General features: G+C 41.1%; 1 protein-coding gene across 1 annotated transcript in view; it reads right to left on the reverse strand.

Annotated features, from left to right (window-relative positions):
• Nucleotides 1-214: 214 nt before the first annotated feature.
• The window catches only part of LOC139151593 (trinucleotide repeat-containing gene 6C protein-like), a 109,369-nt gene continuing 85,077 nt past the window's right edge, over nucleotides 215-24,506 (reverse strand). The window contains 18 exon segments of the mRNA XM_070724501.1: nucleotides 215-1,349; nucleotides 1,862-1,947; nucleotides 2,427-3,302; nucleotides 3,305-4,204; nucleotides 4,740-4,884; nucleotides 5,650-5,741; nucleotides 6,203-7,912; nucleotides 8,984-10,099; nucleotides 11,716-11,913; nucleotides 12,326-12,347; nucleotides 12,871-13,045; nucleotides 13,684-13,760; nucleotides 14,078-14,206; nucleotides 14,892-14,936; nucleotides 18,020-18,136; nucleotides 19,139-19,272; nucleotides 20,135-20,180; nucleotides 20,636-20,667. Of these exon segments, the coding sequence (XP_070580602.1) occupies nucleotides 852-1,349; nucleotides 1,862-1,947; nucleotides 2,427-3,302; nucleotides 3,305-4,204; nucleotides 4,740-4,884; nucleotides 5,650-5,741; nucleotides 6,203-7,912; nucleotides 8,984-10,099; nucleotides 11,716-11,913; nucleotides 12,326-12,347; nucleotides 12,871-13,045; nucleotides 13,684-13,760; nucleotides 14,078-14,206; nucleotides 14,892-14,936; nucleotides 18,020-18,136; nucleotides 19,139-19,272; nucleotides 20,135-20,180; nucleotides 20,636-20,667 (6,398 nt within the window). The 3' untranslated portion in view covers nucleotides 215-851.

Consider the following 24,506-nt stretch of genomic DNA (forward strand, 5'->3'; position numbering starts at 1 on the left):
GGCCACGCTAAAAGGCATACTTCTTTGTTTCTGCTCTGTAACTTCTGACCACACTTGCCTTGGAAGAGACCACATCAAAAAAAAAAGGTCATTTTATTAAACGCACAGTCATTTTAAACAAAATTAGTCATTGGCATGATTGCAATAAAGGACAAAAGTTTTATTTTTAGGTAAATGTCGCAAATGTTTCGTTTTCTTTGCATTTCAGTATTCGTTGTGAAAATGTAAAAGGTAGTTCAGGTTTGTATTTTTTTTTTGGTAGTTTTTTTCTCTCAAAGTTTTCTCTTTTTCAATTTTTTTTTTTAATAGGTAGGAAGGAATAAAGGATGGATTGACAATGATGGATAATAGTAATAATCAAGCAATGATTGACAGACAGTACAACCAATCAAAGTGTACCAGTAATGCTCCATTCAAATTCATTGGCTCATGATTGGACAATTCAAAAAAGAAGCACCCTATGGGCAACAAGACACACTAAGTCACTGAAAAAATGTGGTTAAATATTTTTTTTTCATTTTTTTTCTTCTCCTGTAATTTCCAACTACTGTAAAGTATAACCTGCATGTTGTTTTTATTTTTTCACTAAGTGCACCTTGATAAAATGTAAACAAAGTAAATTCCTGAACGAAAAATGAAGAGAATGCCACAACCCCTGGGTGAACCAAAAAAAAAGACTGATTTGTGACGTGGGGCATACTTTTATTGTAAACAGAGCACACACCATGTGCACCTAGGGACACACACAAAAAAATGGCAAGGCAGTAGTTAATCCCTAGGACAATCATAGTGAATTTTCGACTTTTTAAATTTTTTTTTGTTTTTGTTGTCTGGAAACCACGGGAGAGACTTCAAACAGAGCCTTCCCCGAGTAGATTCTCTGGGAGAAAGTTCATGGAAGTGGGACTAGAGATGTGGCCACTGTCCCCACCGCTTCTGCCCCACGAGCTGCTGGACGTGGGCGTGGATTGCATGGACCACAGCTGACTTCCGGGCATGCTCGGAAGATTGATGGAGGTAGTGGAGCCGTTCCACGACTGACTTCCCAGAGAATCTTTGTTACTAAAGCTTGATATGCTCCCACTATTGAACTTGTTGCCGTTACCCAGGGACTGCGGCCATCCGCTGCTTTGATTGTTGCGTTCGAATGGGCGAGCCAATTCCGGGGAGGTGAACTCGGCCATGATGGTGGTGTTGCCCAGGACGCACATGTGGAGCGCCTTCTGGGCTTTCGCAGCCTCCTCGCGGGTACCATACTGGATCCAAGCCTGGCCCTGGTTCAAGTTCAGATGGAATGTATGCAGAGGGCCGTGCTGTTTACACAGAGTTTGCAAGGTGGAACCATCAATCTGTGTGTGTGAAATCCCAAGAAACATAATTTAATACTGGGGGCAATGAAATCCACACTACATGCAAACAAAACTATGAGCTGGATGCATGTACAGCATAAACAGACATGAACGGAATCATCACAGTTCAACAGGAACTTCAGAGTGTCCATCACTTATCAGCGACTGGCAGTTAGGTGCGGTCACTTGGAGTGGTCACCAGTCAGAATATTTCAGTATAAAAAAAGCATGACACTATCTTTGAAGACATTGAAACAATGTGTTTTGAAGAGAAAAAAATTGTGCAGATTACATGCTTTTCTGTTTAAGGATTATAATGTACATTGCCACATTTTGGCTCAAGGTAACTTTCAGAATGCTTGACCCATTGATAAGATGTGTTACAATTCAACACTATCCTAGGGGTACATTCGTATTTACTAATCACAAAAGGCACCCTTAGACAAGCACTGATTAATAAGTTGAGGCTTCAGGTACGCTGGCAACACTGATTTGACATTGACAGCACTCACCTGTGGTGTCAGATTTCTCAGTACCAACCATGCGGAGGGGGCATCTTGGACTTGATCACTTCCCCAGCTAGAACTTCCCGAATACCCTGTGAAGATGGTACAAAACAAGGAACGATTTTGTCAAATGACAGAAGGTAGAAATGATGTTTGTGTATAACATACAAATAAATGCAAAATGCTACCACAGGGTCATTGCTTGATAAATACATTGTTCAGGCTAGAACAGTTGTCATTGCTTTGGCAAATCTTGAAGGTGAACCAAACTATTGAGAAGTGCCCAAATCTTTGCCAGTAACATAGGAAACACTCAACGAGACATCTGATTTTTCATTACTGTTGATATCACCATGCTATTTCACATTACATTTCAGAATGACATTTTTAAATTCATAGCAACGGCATTCAACCGTGATCGAATAATTTCCTGTATAGATTACACACTGGTAAAACATAAAGCAATGATATTGCATGTCTTGGCAGCTACTGAAGAGCACTAGGAAGCGAAAGGAAACTGAAGATCAAGGAAGAGATTGAAGCAAAAGGTGAAAACAATAATATTGTTTACCTTTTCCAGTCTCACCTGAAGTAAATGGAGCAGAAGACCTGGTATTGGTTGTAATGGTACTGGTGGCTGTAGGATCCCAACTCATGCTACGAGATATGCCACTATTACTTCCTCCACCAGAACTCCATGAAGATTTGGGTTGTGTGGTAAGTCCAGGAGGCGGGCGGGAGGGTGCGTTGGTGGGTTTCAACGGCACGTGCCACAGCGCTGCAGTCAGAGTGGTGGGTGGGTAGCTGGGGTTGTAATTCTCCGGATATGACCATGTTGATTTCTGCTTATTGCTGCTGGGGTAGGGCGGGGCTGACCATGACGGGGTGGCGGTTGCGGACGACGACGACGGTGGCTGCATCGGCTTGGTCAGGAGGCCACGGATCTCATTCTCACGCTGAGCGAGATCCTCGCGAGATGTTGTCCGGTTGATGGACATGTTGGAGGAGCTGAGGGAGGTCCCCAGGCCGATGGACAGGATGGATTGCGACACACTGCCGGGAGTTGCGTCTGGATCGTTCTCCACGTCCTTGGTGCGGTACTTCCATGGCACCCCAGGTTTGAATTCTGGTGGGAGGTCACTTGGGATGGTAGTGGGCATGTTTACATTCGGGGACGTATTCGGTGGCCAATCAGAGCTCCCTGTGTCAGCAGCTGATGACAGCGGGGGGTCTAGAGGTCCTGGTGAGTTGCTTCGGGACCAACGATCACTGAGTGAAGGCAAGGACTGACTGGTATGGATACTAGGGTTGGTCTCTTGATGATCATTGCGAAACTGACTACCAAAGATATCCGATGGCTTGTTAGATTGTTTGTTGAAGAACTGCTGCAGGCGGGACTCCTTGGGGCCCAGGTCTTGGTTGACGTCAGAGGCACCTGATCCCATCAGTGGGCCACTGGACAGGCCGTCGCTTTGAGTGGTCTCCAGCTTTTGTTCTGCTGCTGCAGCAGGTGCTGCTGGTTCAGCTGTCTCTGCTGTTGTAGCATCTGCTGCTGCATGTTGGAAATCCTGATCGCCAGCTCCTGCTGTCTCTGTGGTGGGATGTTGATACCCGCTTTGCCACCCTGCGGGTTCTGGCCCTGCTGCTGCAGCACCTGCTGCTGCTGCTGCAACAGTTTCTGGTAGTTGACGTGCATCTGGAAGAGCTGCTGGACCATTAAGATCTGCTGGGGTGTGACCTGCTGCTGCAGCATGCCCGGCTGGATCAGGCCGGCCTGCACGGCCACTCGCAGCAGCTGCTGCACTTGCTGCATCATGAGCTGTTGCTGCTGCTGCTGCTGCAGCATCTGCTGGTTTGGTACCATGTTGCGCATGCCCTGCTGCTGCTGTTGTTGCTGCGACTGTTGTTGTTGTTGTTGCTGCTGCTGCTGCAGCAGCTGTTGCTGCTGTAGGGTGGCCAGACGCTGCTGTAGCTGCTGCTGCTGTTGAGTGTACTGACTGGTAATGCTGGTATTGGCAATACTGGTGGAGGAGAGCATACCCTGATTCACACCTGGTTTGTTGAAAGGCAGTTGCTGTTGATTCAGCTGCATATGATTGGGAAGAGTTGAGGACGGAGACAGAGCAATTGAAGAGGGAATTGATTGCTGATTATCGCCAATTGGCAAGAAAGATTTATTCTCTTGAGTTTGGTTGTCACTTAGTGACAAGTTCTCCATTTCTTTGTTCAACGGTGTCGATGGGGTTGAAGGATCTGAACCCTGATGTAATGAGTGCAGGGACTCACGGCGGTGACGTTCCATGGCCTCAAACGCTTGTTTGTTGGTAGGTTCCTGGGCCGTCAGTTCACCTGCACCACAAAAAAAAAGGCAGAAAGGAAAATAATATCAGAAACAAGATCCACCATTTTCAAGCGGATTATCTCAGTGCTAAAGCTACCTCTCCCCATTCTGCACCGGGCGTGAGATCACAACATCTGATATTAATTTTTCTGTAGAGGACATCTTTAAAACAATCCCCCGTCTCATAAAGACACTCAAATCATGGTCGCAGACAGCCTTCAAACGGCATTTCAACCAAAACAATTTTCATCATCAGTGATAATTAAAGGCTCCTACACTGGTGTTTTCATACACAATGATATTGTACTCCTTTTCAATAAAATGGATAACTATCTAATACTAATGTACATCTTCATATTTAAATATTTTGACGGTAGATTGTTATAAAAAAATTTCCCTTATCATTACGCAGGAGATTTTCAAGAATAAATGGCCGCCTTATGGAAACCAGCCATGTAAAATAACACAGTTTTGGTAAATTCTGAATCTTTAAGCCCCTAACGACATATACTTATCTAAGTGGGATGCAGGTCGGGTACTTACCCACTGCTGATGCAACATCAAAATTGTTAGCCTTCAAAGCAGTTTCAGCAAGTTCTCTCTTGAAGCCCATATCCATGAGTTGTTTGAGTTGTTTAGACATCCAAGCAGTGTTAACATCTTTGACAGGTTGTGGAGGTTTAGCACCCTGTGTGAAAGCCCAAGAAAATAATCATTAGCCATGGGAGCCACTACAGTGGAATCTGTCTCCGGGACAGATACTTGGACACTCAAACGTTTACAGTATTCTTTCGGCCTACCACTTGCAGGGGGTTTCATTTTGAAGCTCATAGTGTATAGTTTGGCCGGCTTCTTTTTGAAGAAACAGCAAATTTATATTTTCCCCATAGAGATAACACAGGGATGGCGGCCATTTTAAATTTCAAGTATCGGTAAATATTATGTAATCTGTTTCTCTGCTGCCAGAATATGCACTGTGACCCCTGATTTTTATCCTTGATTTTGAAAGAGGGCGGTTGAAAGATTGCTTGAGAAAAGTTTGAGCAAAAGTATAAGTCTTTCACTTTCAAGGTGCCAACTCCCTTAATAGTGATAATAGATGTCATCACTACAGTGAAGATAAACAGATGGCGAAAGACATTGATATGGTTAAACCAAAATGCCAAAGCAATAACATACCAATAATTTGCCATTTCTTATCTTTACAAAGAAAATATACCACAGACACAGATACAACCTGTTCAGTTTATCCCCTAAGCTTGATGAAGGCAAATTGAAACTCTTTCATACAGCCACTGCTTGCATTTAACTCCTGATCGTCGACATTGATGTATTCACTCATAAAAAGTATAACAACACAGTCTTAGTGGGCAAATCACAAAATAATGGACACATCATCTGTAGATAATACTCATTAACATGAAGTCATGTACATACAGTGACAATGCCTTACCTTAGGTTTGACCTTGATCCAGCCACCTCCACTACTCTTAGAGGATTCACTGTCCTGAGAGCCTTTCTCCCAACGATCATCGTCCCAGTGTCCTGTGACAGAAGGAAAGCAAAAGACAAATATGTTGTTACTCAAGAAAAGCTGAGGATTTGTCCTACAGCAAATCATATAAAGAAGCATCCATTCTGTTCGCATTACACAGAGTCTGGTAATCAAGAAAAATACCAGCATTTTGTAAACTGCAGCTGTCTCTGGTACATGTGATTTCTGAATGCTGCACAAAGCAGCTTCATGACCAAATGGGACCATGCCACACATATGTTATATTAGTATAAACAGCTTTCACAAGTCTGGTAACCAAGAAAACTACCAGCATTTTGCAAACTGCAGTTTTTTGCCTGTTTTAAATGATTTCCAAACCCCATACAGACAGTGCATCATAGCCAAATGTGACCATCTGACACACATACTGTACTTGAATAAAACCGCTTTTTACGAAAGAGTGACGCACAGGTTTGTTCAATATCAGCACAACAGGAGTTGTTCAACTTACCCACTGTATTACTGGGCTGCTGTAGTTGTTGCTGTTGTTGTTGATCGGACCAGCCATCTTGCATAGATTCCTTGGACTGGGTACCGTTGTTCCATGTCATGTCAGACTGAGGCTCACCCCAGTTGGAGACCGATCCTCTGTGTTGAGCACTGGACTTCCAAGCAGATGTTCCATCGTCTACTTTGTTGTTGTTGTTGGCTGGGGGCGGGTCTCCCCAAGAAGACATCTTTGTCATGCTGGTTGGTGTGGGTGGGGGAGCGCCCCACACTCCTCTGTGTTCGTCTGGTTTCACTTGGGGGGTTGGCATGGCCGGTCGCATCGGCTGCTGTGCTCCCATCATCTGGCCAGAACTAGACTGCCCACCCATTATTTGTCCACTAGAGGGACCACCCATCATGGATTGTGATTGCATAGTACTGTTACCTGGGCTGGGAGGTGGGTTTGTCCAGTTGGACTGCATTACTGCCTTGGCGTTGTGCTCACTTGGGTCACCCCAGGCAGATGTTCCGTCATCCACCTGCGGGTGCTTGCGAGAGGTGGGCGGGGACGGCTCATCCCAGCCAGTGGCTTTAATATCGGTTGGCACTTCTAGAGGGGTGTTCCAGCCACTGCCTGTGATCTGGCTCGGGGTCTTTGGAGTTGTCGGAGTGGTGGCTGCGTTACCCCAAGAACTGGTTCCGGCATTGTTGGCGTTGCCCCAAGAGCTCTTTCCGGTGTCAACAGAGCTGGCTGGAGTACTGGTCTGGTGACCCTGGGAAGGATTGCCCCAAGAACTGTTATTAGTACTGCCACCCCAACCGGCATTGCTGCTGCTGTCAGTTCTAGCCTGAGTATTGCTACTATTGCTTCGCCACACTGAGTTCATCTCTTCTTGGGGGTTGGTACTCTGTCGCTGGCCATGCCAGTTGCTGTTGTTGGAACTTGCAGCTTCTTTGTTTGCCGTATTCTTGGCCCACACTCCAGTTCCAGTCACGTCATGATTGCTCTTGCCGCTGTTCCAATGATTACTGCTGTTCCACTCGCCGGTTTCGGCATTTCCCCACGTGCCGCTGCCGCTGTTGTTGCCGTTGTCTCCGTTGTTTGCCGGCTTGCCTCCCCATGAGCTTCCGGAGTCTTCATTCTTCCTGCTGGCTCCCCATGCCTGTGTACCTGTTTTGTCGTGAGCAGGAGTCGGCTCCCATGTATTGGACTCCACCTTGCTGGGAGGTGGGGATGGATCGGTGTCGATGTTCCAGGAAGCATTCTGTTTGACAGGAATGCGACCCCAGCCCTCGTGAGAGTCGATAGCTTCCTGGATAATTGCATCTAAGTTAGATTTCGGGGTCTCCTCTTTCCTTGTCTCTTGCACTATGCCCTTGCTGGCAGTCTTTGCCCAGGAGTTCTCTGTACTCGCCGTGGTGGCACCCCCACCCCATCCTGAAGTACTTGTTTGGGTGGGGGTACTCGGTGCGCCCCAAGCGCTGTTAACTTGATTGCCGCCCCAGGCCTGGCCCACGGTTGGGGTGGTTGGATTTGAGTGACCATTTGGATTGCCCGACTTGCTGGGGTTTGATGCGTTGTTCCCCCATCCATGAGGATTGCTCCCTGCGCCTTGGGGTTTACCCCATTCATTAGCACTACCCGGATTACTGTTTATACTTGAGTTTGGTGTCCCCCAGTTCTGGGAACTGCTGGGACTAAGTTTACCAGTGCTGGTTGTACTCCAAGAACCTATTGAAATGGTACACAGAGAAAGAAAAGACAGAAATACAGAGAAGGGAAATGTAAGTCTTTGGCTCAACTTTGTATCATGTGCTGTAATAGTTATTCCCGAATTCTCTTAACTGTACCGTCATTTCAGTGTAAACCTCATGATCAAATGTAAATATATACCTTATCAAATTTCCTGTTTTGTTTGTGTACTTTGGTCCAAAACAAGTAAAGTTGTTTCAAATATTGCATGCTAGTTACAGATTCTCAGAGACCAAAACAAGCTACTGGCCTTTGCTGTGGAAAATAAGATTTCACAGAGTAGACTGAGCCGATGACAAAATTGCATACTGCGTTCACCAAGACAAGCAGAACATATTGGTTGACTGGTAGTTTTGTTTTCTGAGAATCTGTCAGACTTGCAGCCATTGCCATACAAGAGGAAGCAAGGAATGTACTTGTACATATCTCAATGTCAGATTTACGCTGAAACTGAGAATAATAGATTAACCCTTATCCTGTCAAGTTCATACCTCACCATGAAGTCAAATTGGTTAAAACCAGGAAGGCACAAGATGTCCATATATTGTATTCAACAAAGACTTTTAACATTTGAAGGCTCCTGAAAACATAGATACTGTAAACATGACTTTTGCTGAGTCAGTTTTGGGCTGCTAGAACATACTGTGCCAAGTAGGTGAAAATGCATCTGGTTTTAGTTCAATATTGCCTTTTACTGACATGACAGATGGGGAAGTTACACTGTCTGGCAGGATAAGGGTAATCTATCACTTCATGATCTATACTCAGTTTCCATGAAATATGAATCAGGACCAATCCTTAGACAGTGATTGCTGCCGCTTTGAACCAGATAGACAACAAGGCCACACAAACTTTTGATATATTTTGAGATAAATACATTGTTTGCAGAATGATTAATTTAGATTCATTTCGGAGTAAAAGACCATGTTTTGTGACATGCCTTGAGAGTGCGTCAGTTACACTCATTATACAAAGCCACACTGCAAATGATTGCAAGTTGCCCCATGAGCTCTCGGCTATGGACATCCCAGCCAAGGGTTACAGCCTTACCTGATCCCTGCCATGTCTCTGAACCATTTGCAGCATCAGCAACATTATTGGCTGCTCTGTCGGCAGTAAAGTTACCCGGCTTGTCCGCACTATGGCTTGGAAATCCTGAAGAAGGCATATTCCACACTGGATTGGTACTCTTTGGATTAGCACCAGTGGGAAAGGGATTCCCACTTCCTGCAGTAAAAGATAATCCCTGTCCCTCGGAGGGCAGCGTCCCCCAGCCGGAGCCGGAGGAGAGGCTGGTCTGGGAGACAGGATTGAGAGGCAGCCCAGAAGTTTGCATTGCAGCTTGAGTAAATGAGTGATTTGGTCCATTGCCAGTACTGGATGTAGCTTGTGTCATGCTCCCAATCTGTGCAGGTGCAGACGACATGGGGTTGGGACTCTGCGGACTCTTGTTCAGTCCACGTCCGCCGACGACAGCTGTCCACGATCCGCTTATTGTTGGGTTGCTCCCTATAGAGTTCAGCTGGGAGGATGTAACCCCGCCCAGGTCACTGGGAGACAATCCGCGCATGTTGGCTACACTTGAGGGAACACTGTGAGGGTTGGCCGAGGAGCCTATGGCGCCCCAGCCTGAGTTCATATTCAAACTGTTCATTTCACCAGCACCTTCGGTACCCTGTTTGCTCTGGGAAGAGTCCACAGGTAAAGGATTCAAGCTTGACGACAAACTAGTACTTGTAGCACCCCAAGTAGAAGATCCACTTGACGAAGTTGCACTCCAATCAGAAAAATTCATGGCATTTGCACTAGTGGAAGAATTGGCACTTCCTGTGACCCCTGAACTTTGACCTTGAGAGATGTCATTTGATCCACGACTTTGAGCTTCAGCCAGAGAATGGCCCATGTGATTAACCTGACCAGGCACATTGGATATGGAATTCACTTTGGAATTGGAATCAAAGTTGAGAGCAGAGCCAGATTCTGGATTGTTTCCAGATTTGATGGCGTCATCATCATTGTCCACCATCATTGCGGTCTCTATCTCCCTTGTAATTGCTGGCCAAGCTTCCTGGTCCTTCTCGTCCACTACAACTTGATTCCAGGCGCCACCACCGTTGGAATCATTCCATGCGGAGAAGTCATTGACTTCGGTTTCCATTCTATCGTCTGATGGTGAAAAAAGAGAGAAATCCGTAAGATGTTGAAAAAAGCCTCTTACTGCCAGCATCTGTCAGGCAACTTTGAGATAGACTTAGTACAGATTCAGCCTTTCATCAAATTTATCTCCAGGCTTATCTAGATCTGCTGACAGTGATCAAGCATACTCACAATTTCACAAGATGACATATGAAAGCCTGAAAAAGTCCCAATCCCTAGGCCCTAATTTCCCAAGATTGATGCTCTCCAGCAATGGACAATCCCTGCTGTTTATAAACTTACTGACCCCAATTATGAAATACAAACTATTCTAAACAGGTAGTTTTTAATGCCAATTCAATACAGAATTCATGATTAATATCTGGCATTCAAAATTGTCCTATATACAAAGACTACCAGGCATGTGACGAGAGTACTTAAATCAATTTCTCCTTGTTGTGAACACTGACAGATATTAGAGCAATCTTTTTTGTCAGTCTATTATATTTCAAATTATCAGTAATGACACGTAATGTATGTTAATTCGAGAACTGGTAAGATTAACAAGCTTTCAAATCATCTGAGAGGCCCATACATGTAGTAATGCACATCACTTGCACATGGATACGAGACAATCTGTTGAACTTATCCTGAATATATCACTTGTAATCTCTATCATGCTAACTAAAAATAGTAACCTAGAACTAGAAAGGCAGTTGGTTAGGTTCATTTTTCAATGAAATTAGAGACATTAAACAAACCAAAGGAGGAAAATTTCACCACTTTGAGATTAATTTTTTTCCCTCCCTTCACTGCGCTCTCATACCACTTAAACTTGTGTCATGAATAATTTACAATTCAATGATGGCGTTGTGCGTAGGTCATCCGACTGAAACATCTGCCCAGGTAACGGCCATTAAACAGGAGATTGCAGGATGTGCAATCATTTTCAATGCCATGAGAGTGGCAATGGCATTCAATACCATTTTGGGGGAAACTAAATTATCGATTTCTTGGTACTGGAGACTATTATGTACAATGAAAAATCAAAATCAATAATATCAGAAAGATTTAATCTTGACAAGTTATATACATCTTTTCTGATTATGTTGAGAACAGGAAAGAGTACATTGAACATGAAAATGTCTTTTGATACCTACACAACACACATCCTGCGATTTTTCATTCTACAGGCCAAGTAAGGAATCTAACCTATACGATATTTGCACGCAACGTCTTATACCCAGCCTTCAAAATCGTGTCTGGCATAGATTCATTTGAAATACAACCACAGCAAGGCCATTTTGAATTGACAGAATGAATTATTTATGGGGACACAATTTATTCACATATATCAACATATAAGTACCTTCTACACTATTCCTGGTGAGCTCTGTGATTGGCTGGCCTCAATTCAATGGCAGGAGAGGACCACTTAGGGTACAGTTTATGAGCAAACAGCTAAAATATACTAACTTGGGGGAAACTAACCAATACTTCTGTCATCTATGCAGTTTTCTTTGGGGCGTACTGTCCAACTCCCTTTTCACTACCAGACTTTTGGTTTACCCCTATTGTTTTCAATAGGGCAGAAGGACCTACGCATTGATAAATAGGAATGATAGGCTTCAGAATATATTACTCACCCATTTTTTTGTTATTGTTTGGTTGTGTCTGCTGTTGCTGGCCTGTCTTTGGTGGCTGATCTTTCTTGAGTTGATTCTTTTGTGCCTGCTGTTGAAACCTCGGAGGCACTTCCCTAGGATAACGGGATTGTTGTTGTTGTTGCTGACTCTGTTGTTGCTGTCTCTTGGCAGCCTGTGCTTTGGCTTGTTCTGCTTCTGCTGTGAGTGTATACAAACCAGACATGGTAACACTTTCATTTCATTCACGTAAAGGTTTATTTCATTCATTATTTTGTCGGCTAATATGAAAAGAAAACCCTTGAAATCAAGCGACACTTAATTTCATCAAATTTATGACACACTAATATGCCATCCAAATACTACACAGTATGTGTTGAATTATTGGCAGTTCTCCATAAATTGACCTGAATCTTCTGAACGTCCCATCTTCCCTAGAATTGGCCACTCTAAATGGCTGGAGACAATGACCTGATACCAATGACGGACGTGCAGGGTTTTCCTTCTACACTGAATACACTTTTCACCCATCTTCAGCTCATTGTGTTTATCTTTCTAGCTCATTCAAATTTGACCAAAAAATTGTGTGTGAATTGTAACATTTAATGCTTACCTTTGGCTTTTTGTTCAGCAAGCTGTGGGCAGTAACAAACAAAGGTACATTAAAGAATTACGTACACATCTAAGCATTGACAGTTCATAGTAAATCATGGATATTTTACAAGAACAAAAGTCACATAGCAAAAGACCCTAATTTATTACATCACATATCATTTCATGAAATAGACTATCCCACAAAGCAAAGTGGTGGCAAAGCCCTTTTAAGAAATCAGTTTCATTACTGCGCATGTTTCATTTATTTCCCCTACGCCGACACCGTATCAAAACATTACTATAAGTACTTTACTAAATTCTGTACTGAACTCCATCGGTTACACAGACTGACGTCAGACTGATAGCATAGACAGTAGGTGGACTTGCAAAAAAAATCTTGCTCACTGTCGATACAGATTCCCCTTCTGAATTCACAAAACTTTCTAACACTGCAATTTTCAAAGCTATGTTTCTACAAGCTCAATGTAACATTACAAGAGCACATCTCATAGTACTAGGATACATTTTACAATTACGAGTGTAGATTTCTACCCTATAATTTACCTTCTTAGCTTCTGCTTCCTTCTTCTTCAACTTCTCTTTCTCTTTCTTCTTTAATTCGTGTTGCTTTCTGCGCTCAGCTTCTTCTTCCATATCCAGCTGGCGCTCACTTTCTCGTTCGAGGATCTCTATCCTCCGTTTCTCCTCTGCGTCTTTTTGTGCCTTGAGTTCAGATTCTCTGTTGGGATCACAGACCATTTCAAAGTTAGCCAAGGTCAGTGTGAACCTTGGAAGAGAAGGAAAATGCTGCTATCTTGTCCTAGTCCCTCTCAACGACGTTAATTGTTTTCATATTATGTTTCGTTTGAATACGGTTAATATTTCTCATGCACATTTGCAGCAACCTGTTCGATCTTCTCCCCTTTGTGTCTCTTCGGAATTTACTGGGACAGCTCAACGACACAGAAAGTACACGGATACAGGAAGTACAAATGACAACACTGGCAATATAGCATGTGATGGAACAAGGAAAATAACAGATAGCTCTCTTATTTCTGCTGTGGATCTATGTATGTATGTACATAGGTATGTATGCATGTATGAACAAACATACATGTCTATATGTACATGCATACATACATGCATACATACGTCCACAAAAACAAGCATATACACACACACACACATATATATATTTATATACACACATGACACATACATACATAGATACAAATACACAGGCAGAAAGATAGGCAGAGAGACAGACATACAACATGAATCACTACCACAGTATCATCCCCCACTGTCAAGTACACAAGGCAAACCGGAGCTAAGGACTGTACAGTATATTTCAAGCCTGTAGAGTGAATTCTTTACCTCTCTTTGCGTTTTCTTTCCTCTTCTAATTGTTTCTGTTTCTCTTCCTCAAGCCTCTTTTGTTTCTCCTGTTCAGCCTGCAGGATAGTCACGATAACGGTACATCATGAAAACTCTATTGGCCATAATCTGCAGTTGCGATCAAGATACTGAGAAGTATCATCCTTCAGAGGTGTCCTCACCAGAATTCAATCAATAATTTACGGATAAAATATGCCTCATGATTGGATGAGCTTTAAGGGAAGAGTAGCATAAATCCATGACGAACCAATCAGACTCTTCGTTACAGATTTGTTACACAGCTGAATTGAACTGATGACATGCTCAGCTACATGAACTAAAATTTGGCAGCGGTTGTCACATCCTTGTCTCCAACTATTTTCTCACACCTTACCTGTTTTCTTTTTCCGAGTTTCTCTTGATCAACTTTAGCTTTTTGTTTTAAGTCGTTTGCTATCTCTAGCATCTCCTTCTCACGCCGACGTTGTTCGGCTTTCAGCTGCTTTTTTGATTTCTGCTTTGGCTGTAGACATCAACGACAAAAATAAAAACAAGAACGAAAGAAAAAGGAAAGAAAAAAAAAAGAACAAAAATCCACTAGGTTAGAAGCGGACACCATCACTCTCTGCCAAACCAGAAAACTCGCAATCTATAAAGTATACACACACTGGTGTTTGCTGTCCTCCAGGGTTGAATACTTGGCTGTCTGAAGAGAGCTGGATGCTAATAAAGAAATTACAGTGATAGAATACACAACACATTGTAGCGATCAACAAACAGTAAATCCTGAGATTCTTTGACGTTTATGACTGAAATAAACACAGGTTATGATTATATTGATTTGACATAAAAGCTGTCCATATCACTCGCATTGTTTTCGATCTCTTGAGTACAATGTCAAGAGTTAAGGGTTTATGATAAAAGCGATTGCAGCTCTTTTGATGTTTCATAAAAGCCGAGCACAGATCTCTCTTCCAGATAACTCACTGTATAGCAGGAAGTCCTGTATTTGTGTGGACTTTACAAAGCATTGCAGAATCTACTCTGGACAATTCAATGCACAAAAAGCTTGCGGTCCTGACTTTCCATCCTGACTAACAAGCATTCAGCCTTTTGCCTATCTCATGGAATACAGGAAAAAAAAAAATGAAAAAAAGACGACGAAAAAAAAAAAAGTGGGTAACAGAAAATGATTGTTGGGATATTACCTTACTGACAGGCACGGATAGTGGTTTGGATTTCTTTCCAGATTGCTGCAAAGCAATACACACAGACTTGTCAGCTCTCTCTCTTTGCAAGACACACTGACTGACTCAAATCTTTGTCAGTTTTTGTCATGGGTCAGCAAGTACCAACATTTTATGCTATACGGCTAAACTGGCCTATGGCGTTTACAGCTGTAGCGTCACATAATTTTCCACATATACCTTTTAGGCATTATACTTGCCAACTGAAGCACTGGGACTGAATTTTACTTCGTCTTTCTTTGAGGCAACATTTTCTCCATGAAATGATCATTTTTAACAATTGGATTAGAATGCACCTTCGAGTACAGATATTTTGAATCTCAAATTTTTACGATACTTTCCTCGTCTACCACTTGCGAGGACTAATTTTGAAGCTTTTTGAGTAAATAAAGCTTTCAACATGTTATCTGTGTGAAATCAAAAATTATTGAATTGTCTATAGAGTTAACACAGGGAACGTAACCATTTTGAATTTAAAGGAAATTTTAGGTTAATTTGCATCATGAACCCTAATTTTATATTTTTTATTTTGAAAAACAATGGTTGAAAGTTTCCTGAGAAAGTTTGGGCAAAGCTTAAATGTTCCAGCTTCAAATAGCATACACTACCTCAAGCGTCTAATCCTAGATAATATCCCGACATAGATACTGGCAACGAGTCTCAAGCACTGCTATTGAAATGGAATTTTGTATTCCATGGTTTCTAGTCACATAATCTGCAGAAGTACACAAAATCTGAAGAACTGCATTTTAGTTTTGTAGAAGTAGACTGTAAGAAGATATACAGACGGTAGCAATGTTTTCACAAGAAGTTACCTCATAGGCTCGTTTCAATTTGAAAAATTTGATGACCATATCATCGCTGTCGGCAAGCACAGGGGCCAATTTTGCATTTAAAGTGATTAAAGAAAAGTCTCAGACACGAGTCAAAGATCTGAAAGATTCTTTCTTTTGCATGTGAAAAATAAACCTGTGATATTACAGCTTTTGGAGGAAATGATATTGACCAGTTTTCACCATTAGCATTCACTATTAGTCTGCTCACCCCTAACCTAGTTGGTATTTGGTTTGTTCCCTGTTGTGTACCCGGCTTACTGAAACTTTTATAGGGAGGGAAAGGAGAATGACGTGTGGGTAGGTTGCAATGTCTGTATTACGACATGTAACATACTGCAAGTCTGTGAGTGTTGCCAATTTGGTGACCGATATATTCAGAGTGATGCTCACAAACACATAAGCAGAAAGGCTTTTAGCACAAGTTTTCATATGTAAGACAAGGAAACTGGACAGAAACACAAGTATTTTGTTTTTTTCCCAAGTTCATTGGATGAAACACAGACAGACTACACATATGTTGTGATAATCTGATTGAAGATGATGACACCTAGAAAAGGTAAAAAAAAGAGTTTCCATAGTTTAATCTTGGAAATCATTTACACCTAGAGACAGAAAACAAAGATTTTGTGAGTAGATAGGCAGCTAGGTCCAGACTCTGGAAGAGAGAAAGACAAAAATCCGGGAAGGGAAAGTCGGGTCATGAACGGGTAGAGAGACGGATAGATGCAGACATCACTACACAGAGACAACAATCCTGGATAGAAACATGGAAGGATGACATGCAACATGGGAATATAGATGTAACAATCATGTTTATATCAAAAGTACTTTACAGAAACAGACATCTTTATATGATCATCTGGCTGTGTTTTTATTCACCCATGTCTTACCCTCTTGATCTTACCATTTGGTATAACCCAATTAAGTTTCAATGGTCTAGCAGGCTATACATGCAGGAAACAAGGGTGTGCAAGGTTGAAGATGTAAAATGATTCAGTGTGAAATTGTTCTATTGAAAGTTGACTTGCTTTTTTGTCACAAAGAGTTGTAAAACAAAATTGCTGTCCATAGGACAGAGAAATGGTACATGCATGAGACGTACATTTCTACAATTGACTTGAGTAAGGAACAGAATCCTTAATGATGTTCAGTGCACTGTGACATGTTAAAGCATGCAGAATATTCACCATGTCAACTGAACACAACATGAAACACAGGCATGTTACGCTGACGTATACAAAGACGTCAGCGTTATTTTGAAATCTCCTTGCACATCAAACGTATGCCACTCTCAACAGACAGAGCTGTCCCACAACTACATCACCACTATTTCAGAATAGGTAGAGATCGACAAGACCTATTTTTCAATAAACTGAGTAGCTCCAGCTTCAAAAGAATAAAATATGCTGGTATGAAATTTTGCAGCAAGCTGACGGACCATGTCCCCTCGGAAACATGTTGCATGCATGTAAAGTCCTGTTTGTTATTGTTTCGGAGTTATTCTTAGCCCACCTAAATTTCCATTCATTTTTGCAGGGTTTCTGAAAAACGCTGAACCCCCTCAAAAAAAAATATTAACCCTTGCACCACGATGTTTGGCCAAAACAAATTGATTGTGGAACTCTTCACAGAAAATCAGGGGTGAATAAGTTAAGTTTATACTGTAAGACATGCTCAACAATGGTGATCAACAGACCTACGGAAATCCTGATGACTCCTACAAAATAATTTATACCTGTCAAGTGACTTCACACTGTCTGAATGTACGGTGAATTTCAATGTAACCAGTTTTTCGAAAAAATAATAACCACTGTTCATCGCAGTTCTCATGCAAGAATTTCACAATTCTGAATTACTGCATACCCATTTGACCGATTCACAAAATTTTCTGTGACCCTGATCCAAAATTTTGGCACGTTTCAAAAAAATAAGCACACAATAATCTTGATGTGAGAAAATGTGCATTATCTCTCCTATGGCCCGGGGATGCCTAAAACTTCTAGGTAATAAATAGCAGTGATAACATAATTGTTCCAGACTCTAATTTTTCACAGATAAATATCACAGACAACATCTACTTATCTCGTCTGTCGCATGCAACCTAACGTCATATTGAGCCTTGCATGAAAGACGCAATCCTATAGGCTGATGAACCCCTACACATCACAAACAGCTGCTGAAAAGACCAATCAGCTACATCCTTTCACAAGCTAGTGGCAAAGCCGACAGCCTCTTAGCAGAGAGGATACTCACCTTTTTAGCCTTGTCAAGTTTTAATGCTTCTCTTTCTCTAATTAATACTTCTCTCAATTTGTCCAGTTTCTCTTTAGTAAACTGATCTGGTACTGGCTTGCCTTTACTCCTGCTATTCTGTAGACAACAAACACAAAACCATATCCCGTTCAATCACACTGCAAAGACATACGGAGCAGTTTTCTACATAAGAAAATTTCTCTGCCACCGATTTTGAAAGGTGTACAAGCATTATTGATATTGTCAAGCTTCAACGACCTGAGTTCGATATCTTATCAATTTCTCCATTTGTTGTGTCTGGGGATTTTCATGTACAGGAGAGAGCAAACAACATTTGAATACTCTGATGACAATTATGCTAATTTATGCAAATTTTATGCTTGTGACCCGAAACTCGTACACTATTGGGAATTTTCAAGTTATTGACCTCAATTACCGTCCCTGACAGTCATATATTTCTAACAGTGGCACCAGCTCTTTCACATGATCAAACAGCGAGAATGATTAAACTACTGACGATACAATTCAAGTTATATTTCATTCAAACATCAGCATACCATATCTGTTACATAAATATCAATATATGTTTTTCAGCTTGTTCGCAACTAGCCAAAAACTGCAATGAAATGTTCTTCTCACTTTCCACATTTGTTGGAAAACACAGTTGTATAAAAACAGCCAGAACTTATATTTTACATACTGACAGCTAAAAATTGCTGCTTTAATTTCCTCTGAGAAGGCAATGTAACGGTTAGGGAGTTATTGAATAATCAAGTATTTTACAAGGTTGGCCAACAAAGTTATACGATGTGGGAACCCATAATATCATTTTGCTACTGATACCTACACAGAGAAACCTGAACAACATTTTGCCAGATTATAATGTATTATATTATAGTCTTGATGGGTTCAACACAGCTTCTTAATTTTACTTTCATGAAATCTGAGATGATCTCTGATTTAGCAGTTTATAGACAAATTCTTAAGTCTGTCAAATATCTCCCAAACAGTACTCGGAGAGACTTTCTCTTGTGAAGTTACTGTGACAACTCACACTGATACTCCAAAAACTCCCTTGACGCACTGTGAAAACCCACCTCTATATTGTGGAAAACTCACCTTGATTATTTGAACGAAGGAGTCAAATTCTTTTTCTCCAGCATCCTCCTCATCGTCATCATCAATGTACATTGACATGTCTTCATAAGAAGAATGTTTTTGGCCGGCAGCGAAGAACACGAATACTCCGATATCTGCCGAGGGGGGGAAGACAAAAACGTAAATATATACAGGTGTGAGTGAAGAATCATCATTGAAAACGGAGAACCGACAGACACACAAATCATTAGTGGGGGTATTTCCATTGAAGATGAAGTCCTATTTTGCTGGCCTGAAATGATCTATGCCATGCAGGGATCAATTTCAGAAAGGCGTCTCTCGTCATGGTATCAAATACATAACACCGCACAACTATAATAAACAACCATGTGTATCTATAATTATAAACATGGTTTTGGAAGTTATTTGATAGGTTCAAGAGAACTCAGACGATCTGGTTCAGATGACTGATTCTACTCTATTGAGTGACTTTCATGAAATCTGAATACAGACATCAGGAGTCCTGGCTACCGAACAGGAATTGATTTCCTCAGCTTGATAAGGCAAACTCAGAGACTCAAGACTAAGTACAAAAGCAAGAATCCATGAGAACTAACTGTGGTAAAATCAGTGATATGAGTATATCAATATGCGGGCCAGCAGACATGGTAGAAGGCTTAATGAACATGAGTATCAGGGAAATTTAACGAAGAAGAACTAACACGATCGGTGATGTTAAATGAAGTACCAGAAGATGCGCATACCAATCGATAAATTCAATCTGAGAACGATCACTTCCCATGTACTTAGGACCGGATACACATTTCATGATGATCGCAGTTAACATGGTTCTAGAACTGTGACGACGGTTACACGCAGAGCTAAATAAAGAAGTCTACGTGAAGGAAACCCATATCACATTCAGCAACTATGTGTCAGAGGACAGAGACATACCAGAATGGCGTCATTTCAACGATGTTCACGACAAACAAAACAGGAAGAGTGGCTACTACCTACCTGATTTCTTGCATAATAGCACATCTTCAAAGACCCTAAAAAATACCTGAAATTAAAAAAAAAGAAAAAAGAAAAAAAAAAGAAAAAAGAAAAAAGAAAAAAGAAGGAAAATGAAAAAAAAAAGAGTTGATGTTCACTTATTCATGTTCTGTGAGGGCAGACAATTTGTGGCAAATTCACGCCCATGTCATTTACTGTAATCAACAGTGGTAAGGACATCATATCCTACTAGCTATGATACCCTTGGATAAATTTCACCACCCGACTGGAAACCAATTTAAGCAGAATCAGAGTCAAATTTCCAGCCATCTGATGGCAGTCAAATTTCCAGATTCAAGTCGTGACACCAGATCAATCAGTCCTCAATGATATTTTCCTTAAGCTAGATGCTTAACGTGATCATTTTCCACGCACTGATGAACTCCCTCGAGTCCTCTTTCTGTTTTAGAATTGCTGAGAAAACCTCTAGAAATCTGTGGGTAAATACGACGTTCAACTTACCTGTTCACTATCTAAGTCTTTATAGTCATTGTCTAAAAAAAGGACACAAAAATAAATTCTCGTTATTTCTAATAAAAAATTGACCTTCTTTATCAATATTTTAATAATATTAAAGATCTCAGTATAGTACGTTAAGAACTGTAAGGCAGTATTTACAGTATAAATGACAAATGAAAGGCACACGTGTTTCTTTCACAATAAATATTTCATCAGCCATGTTTTGATGTTCTAGAATTTGGTGATAAATTTTATTTTGGCTAAAAATAGCCGTTTACTGTTTGATTTAAATTACCTGCAACCATCAGATGTGACGACTGGGTTGATGGAATCAGTGTCATATCATGGTAACACTTAAGAAATATTTTTGTGGGGCTCTAGGCGTATACGATATTAAGCCCGACACACAAAATGCCCGGTCCTGACCCTTTGATATATACACAACTGGTGGGAGTGTCACATCACTGTGAAGGCTTATCAGTGGGAACACCTTTCATCCCGGCAGTGACACCTTTGTCAAATTTCACTGCAGAACCAATTACTGGAACCAGGAGTGTAAACTCTGTGACCTTGCTAAGTCAACTAGGAACATGGGCCACTTACCAACGGAACGGCAACGCACACACACTCTCTCTATCTCTCCCCCTTTGAAGAAATCGCCAGTTTGCTGCAGACAGCGCAAACACACACCCACGCATAGCACTCATATTTTCACATCCCAACATACCCCATATCCAACATTCTACGGCCTGGAGTTACAAGCCTGGCAGCCGTGCCAGCACAGAGGATCAATTACACAGCACGCAATATTCTTATGCACCAAAACAGAAAAATAAGAAATGTGCACCAGGGTTCAGAGATGTGGATGAATAGCACGCTTGGGATTCTAGAATGTACCGTGAGCAACTGTTGTCTTTCATTCCAAAGGAGTAACGCGGCTTGGGTTTTTACCCTGACAGCAGGCAGAGACCGTGTTCTACGCTTCTGACAGCTGCACACGGAGGCTCTGACAATCTTTGATGACTTTATCATGCGGCAGAGAGGTCAAGATGGTGATTAGCGGGGCAACATTGCCTGTTTGATCTGTTTGTGGTCACAAAGAATGTGCTAAGGAAGCCACCAAGACACTGTACAATACCATGAAACAACTGAGCTTGTTCAAAAACACCCATACGATTGATTTATAATGGCCCAGTGGAAACACACAACCTGAAGCATTTTTTATAAATCAGTAATACCAGTTTCCAGTAATGAAGCTGCATAAAACTGCACTTGAATACATAAACCACAAAATTAAACCTGGACAGAAACCACAAACATTTCAAACACCAATCAAGATCTTGAATTTTTAGACCACTGAAACAGAACATTTTCATGGATTGTACATGTAGTTTGTATCAACTTTCATGTCCCTGTCCACACTGACAGTATACAAAGCCACTCACACTGATGCTAATATACAGGCCAGCTTCACTTTCTAACCCGGTTTATTAATCCACTAAAATATTATTTAGTGAGATGGCTGTAAGACTGATTGAAATACAATCTGGTGTGATGAAACTTCAACATTACAAGTTCCTACACAATCAAGGCAGTGTTGATATTTATGATAATGTTCAACATTTATCTCAACTGTCGGAAACCCCACTGTCAACATTACCTTAACAGTATGTTTATGAAGACTGCCAAACATTCACAAATTAATACTTCCTTGTATTTTAGAGCTGTGGTGATGAAAAAAGATCTTTGTCAAAAAAAGTGTTTGGGAGTTCTCATGATAGTAAAGCTTTGACAATAATTTAGCCTGTGTAAGGGAAAGCAAGCGTCTTTTATACACTGAGCATGGAACAATTTCAGGCAAAAAGTAGTGAACACCATATTTACTAGTCTTGCACTCAAAGTGGGTCAGCAATCTCTTTGAATTATAATATTTATAAATTTTTTACTTCTCTTTCGTTGGTGGCTGCAAATGAAACATTTCTATTGGATATAATGTAATTGACTGGAAATTTTTGTTTTATACGGAAATGGGATGTAATTTTCAGCATTAAGTCAATCTGGTCTTGGTTAAACTGGTGGAGTTAAGTCATGTGTCACTTGAAAAGCTACCAAGACTGCATCAAACAGCAGAATACATTCAAAGTGAAAAACTGAAGACAGACAGGGATTGGAGCTCTATCAATCAACATAGCTACATGTACAGCTGGACCATGAGAAAATGTCCTACCTATAGAGGTTACATACTTTTGTTGGGTCTGTTCATGACAGCATATAGATGCCATGACTTGTTCATGTGGGCAGGAGCAGGAACAAAAAAGCGCATCAGCAATTTGTAACATGATTATTCCTTACAGTCAGAGGATTTACCAGCAAATGATGCGTGCAAAACACTCAGCAAACATGTTTCCAAAAAAAAGGCAAACAGGAAGGGTGAGCAAATTAGGAGGGCAAGGACACGTACACCCACTTTTCTGTCAACTAAAATGGCTTCATTTGACAACTACAATGAATTTCAGCCGATACGTATAAACAAAGTGGACGCCCAAATACCAAAGTGATGGCTAAAAGTACACCTTTCTAAGTAATTGCCTTCCATCAGCGGTTCATAGCGTCAACCTACTGTTTATTATTGTATATGACCGTATACAATTGCACATACATATGCTTTAATACAGGGGAATTTCAGGGGGCAGCGAGGTTAAGCCACCTGGGTGTTTTGGCAATGCTTCCTGAATTTAAAAATTTCAGCGGATGTCATTGTAAATTAAAAATAGACTGATTTGTTTGTGTGTATGTGCGAATTGGTCATGGATGTGAGAAAGTCTCAGGATATATGCTGAATGCAGTCAGTGGAAGCGAAATCCATGGGCTCAGAAGAGGTGTTTTGATACGCACTACCACTGCGGCCTCAATGCGCCACCAGACACTGCTCTTATAACATCCATCATCCTGTCAAAAAAATACCTGTTATCTAACAAAACAAGACACACTGACACAGTGTAAAATTATAGTTTGACCCATAGGCTTTGGGTTATGTTTTTCCCCTATCTCATATCATATATTATATTTCTGCATATCCTTTCATATTTTACATGTCCACATCGATCCCCACCTAACATGGGGCCCCTGGCGCTTCAGAAACATGACCGAAGATACCGCAATCAGCAGAACATCTAAATCTACCTGTCTCACGACCTGAAAGCCTGGAGATTTATTACCCTCCGAATCACACATCCTCAAGACGGAGCTGAGCGGTCTAACTTCCCACACACAATCAAATATTTATAGATCCTTTTTCTAAAAATTTAATCCTCTGTCTGGTTCTGTATAATCATGATGCCAAAATTAACTTAGAGGAAGCTGAAGGTCATGAACACTGTGTAGACACTTTGTCATGCGATTTCCTCTGCTTCTCTGACTTGTCTTTCATCATGACAATAATACAGACTACGCATCAATAACAACATAGTGTAAGTACAATGTAAGCTAGTATCATAATTGAACTTATACACAAACAAACAAGCAGTGTTTCTATTTTTATCATTATCAATATATCATTACTATTATTATTATTATTATTATTATTATTATTATTATCATCATCATCTTCACCATCATCATCATCATCATCAGCCGCATCATTGCTCCATTATCATATGAGAACAAAGTGCACTCTGCAGTTTATACCTTAATTTTCTACATAGTAAATCCCTAATCTTGGGAGAGACATAATTAATTATATTCCCAGACTACGGCTTTTTATCATATCTGGCCACATGCAGTGTAAATCTTCCTGCTAATTCACTGCCACCATCGTTTTTCATATTGCTACTTTAGAAATTGTTTTTGAGGTCATCAGTCATTGTCACTCCCC

This window comes from Ptychodera flava, chromosome 15, assembly GCF_041260155.1.
Source record: "Ptychodera flava strain L36383 chromosome 15, AS_Pfla_20210202, whole genome shotgun sequence".
NCBI lineage: Eukaryota > Metazoa > Hemichordata > Enteropneusta > Ptychoderidae > Ptychodera > Ptychodera flava.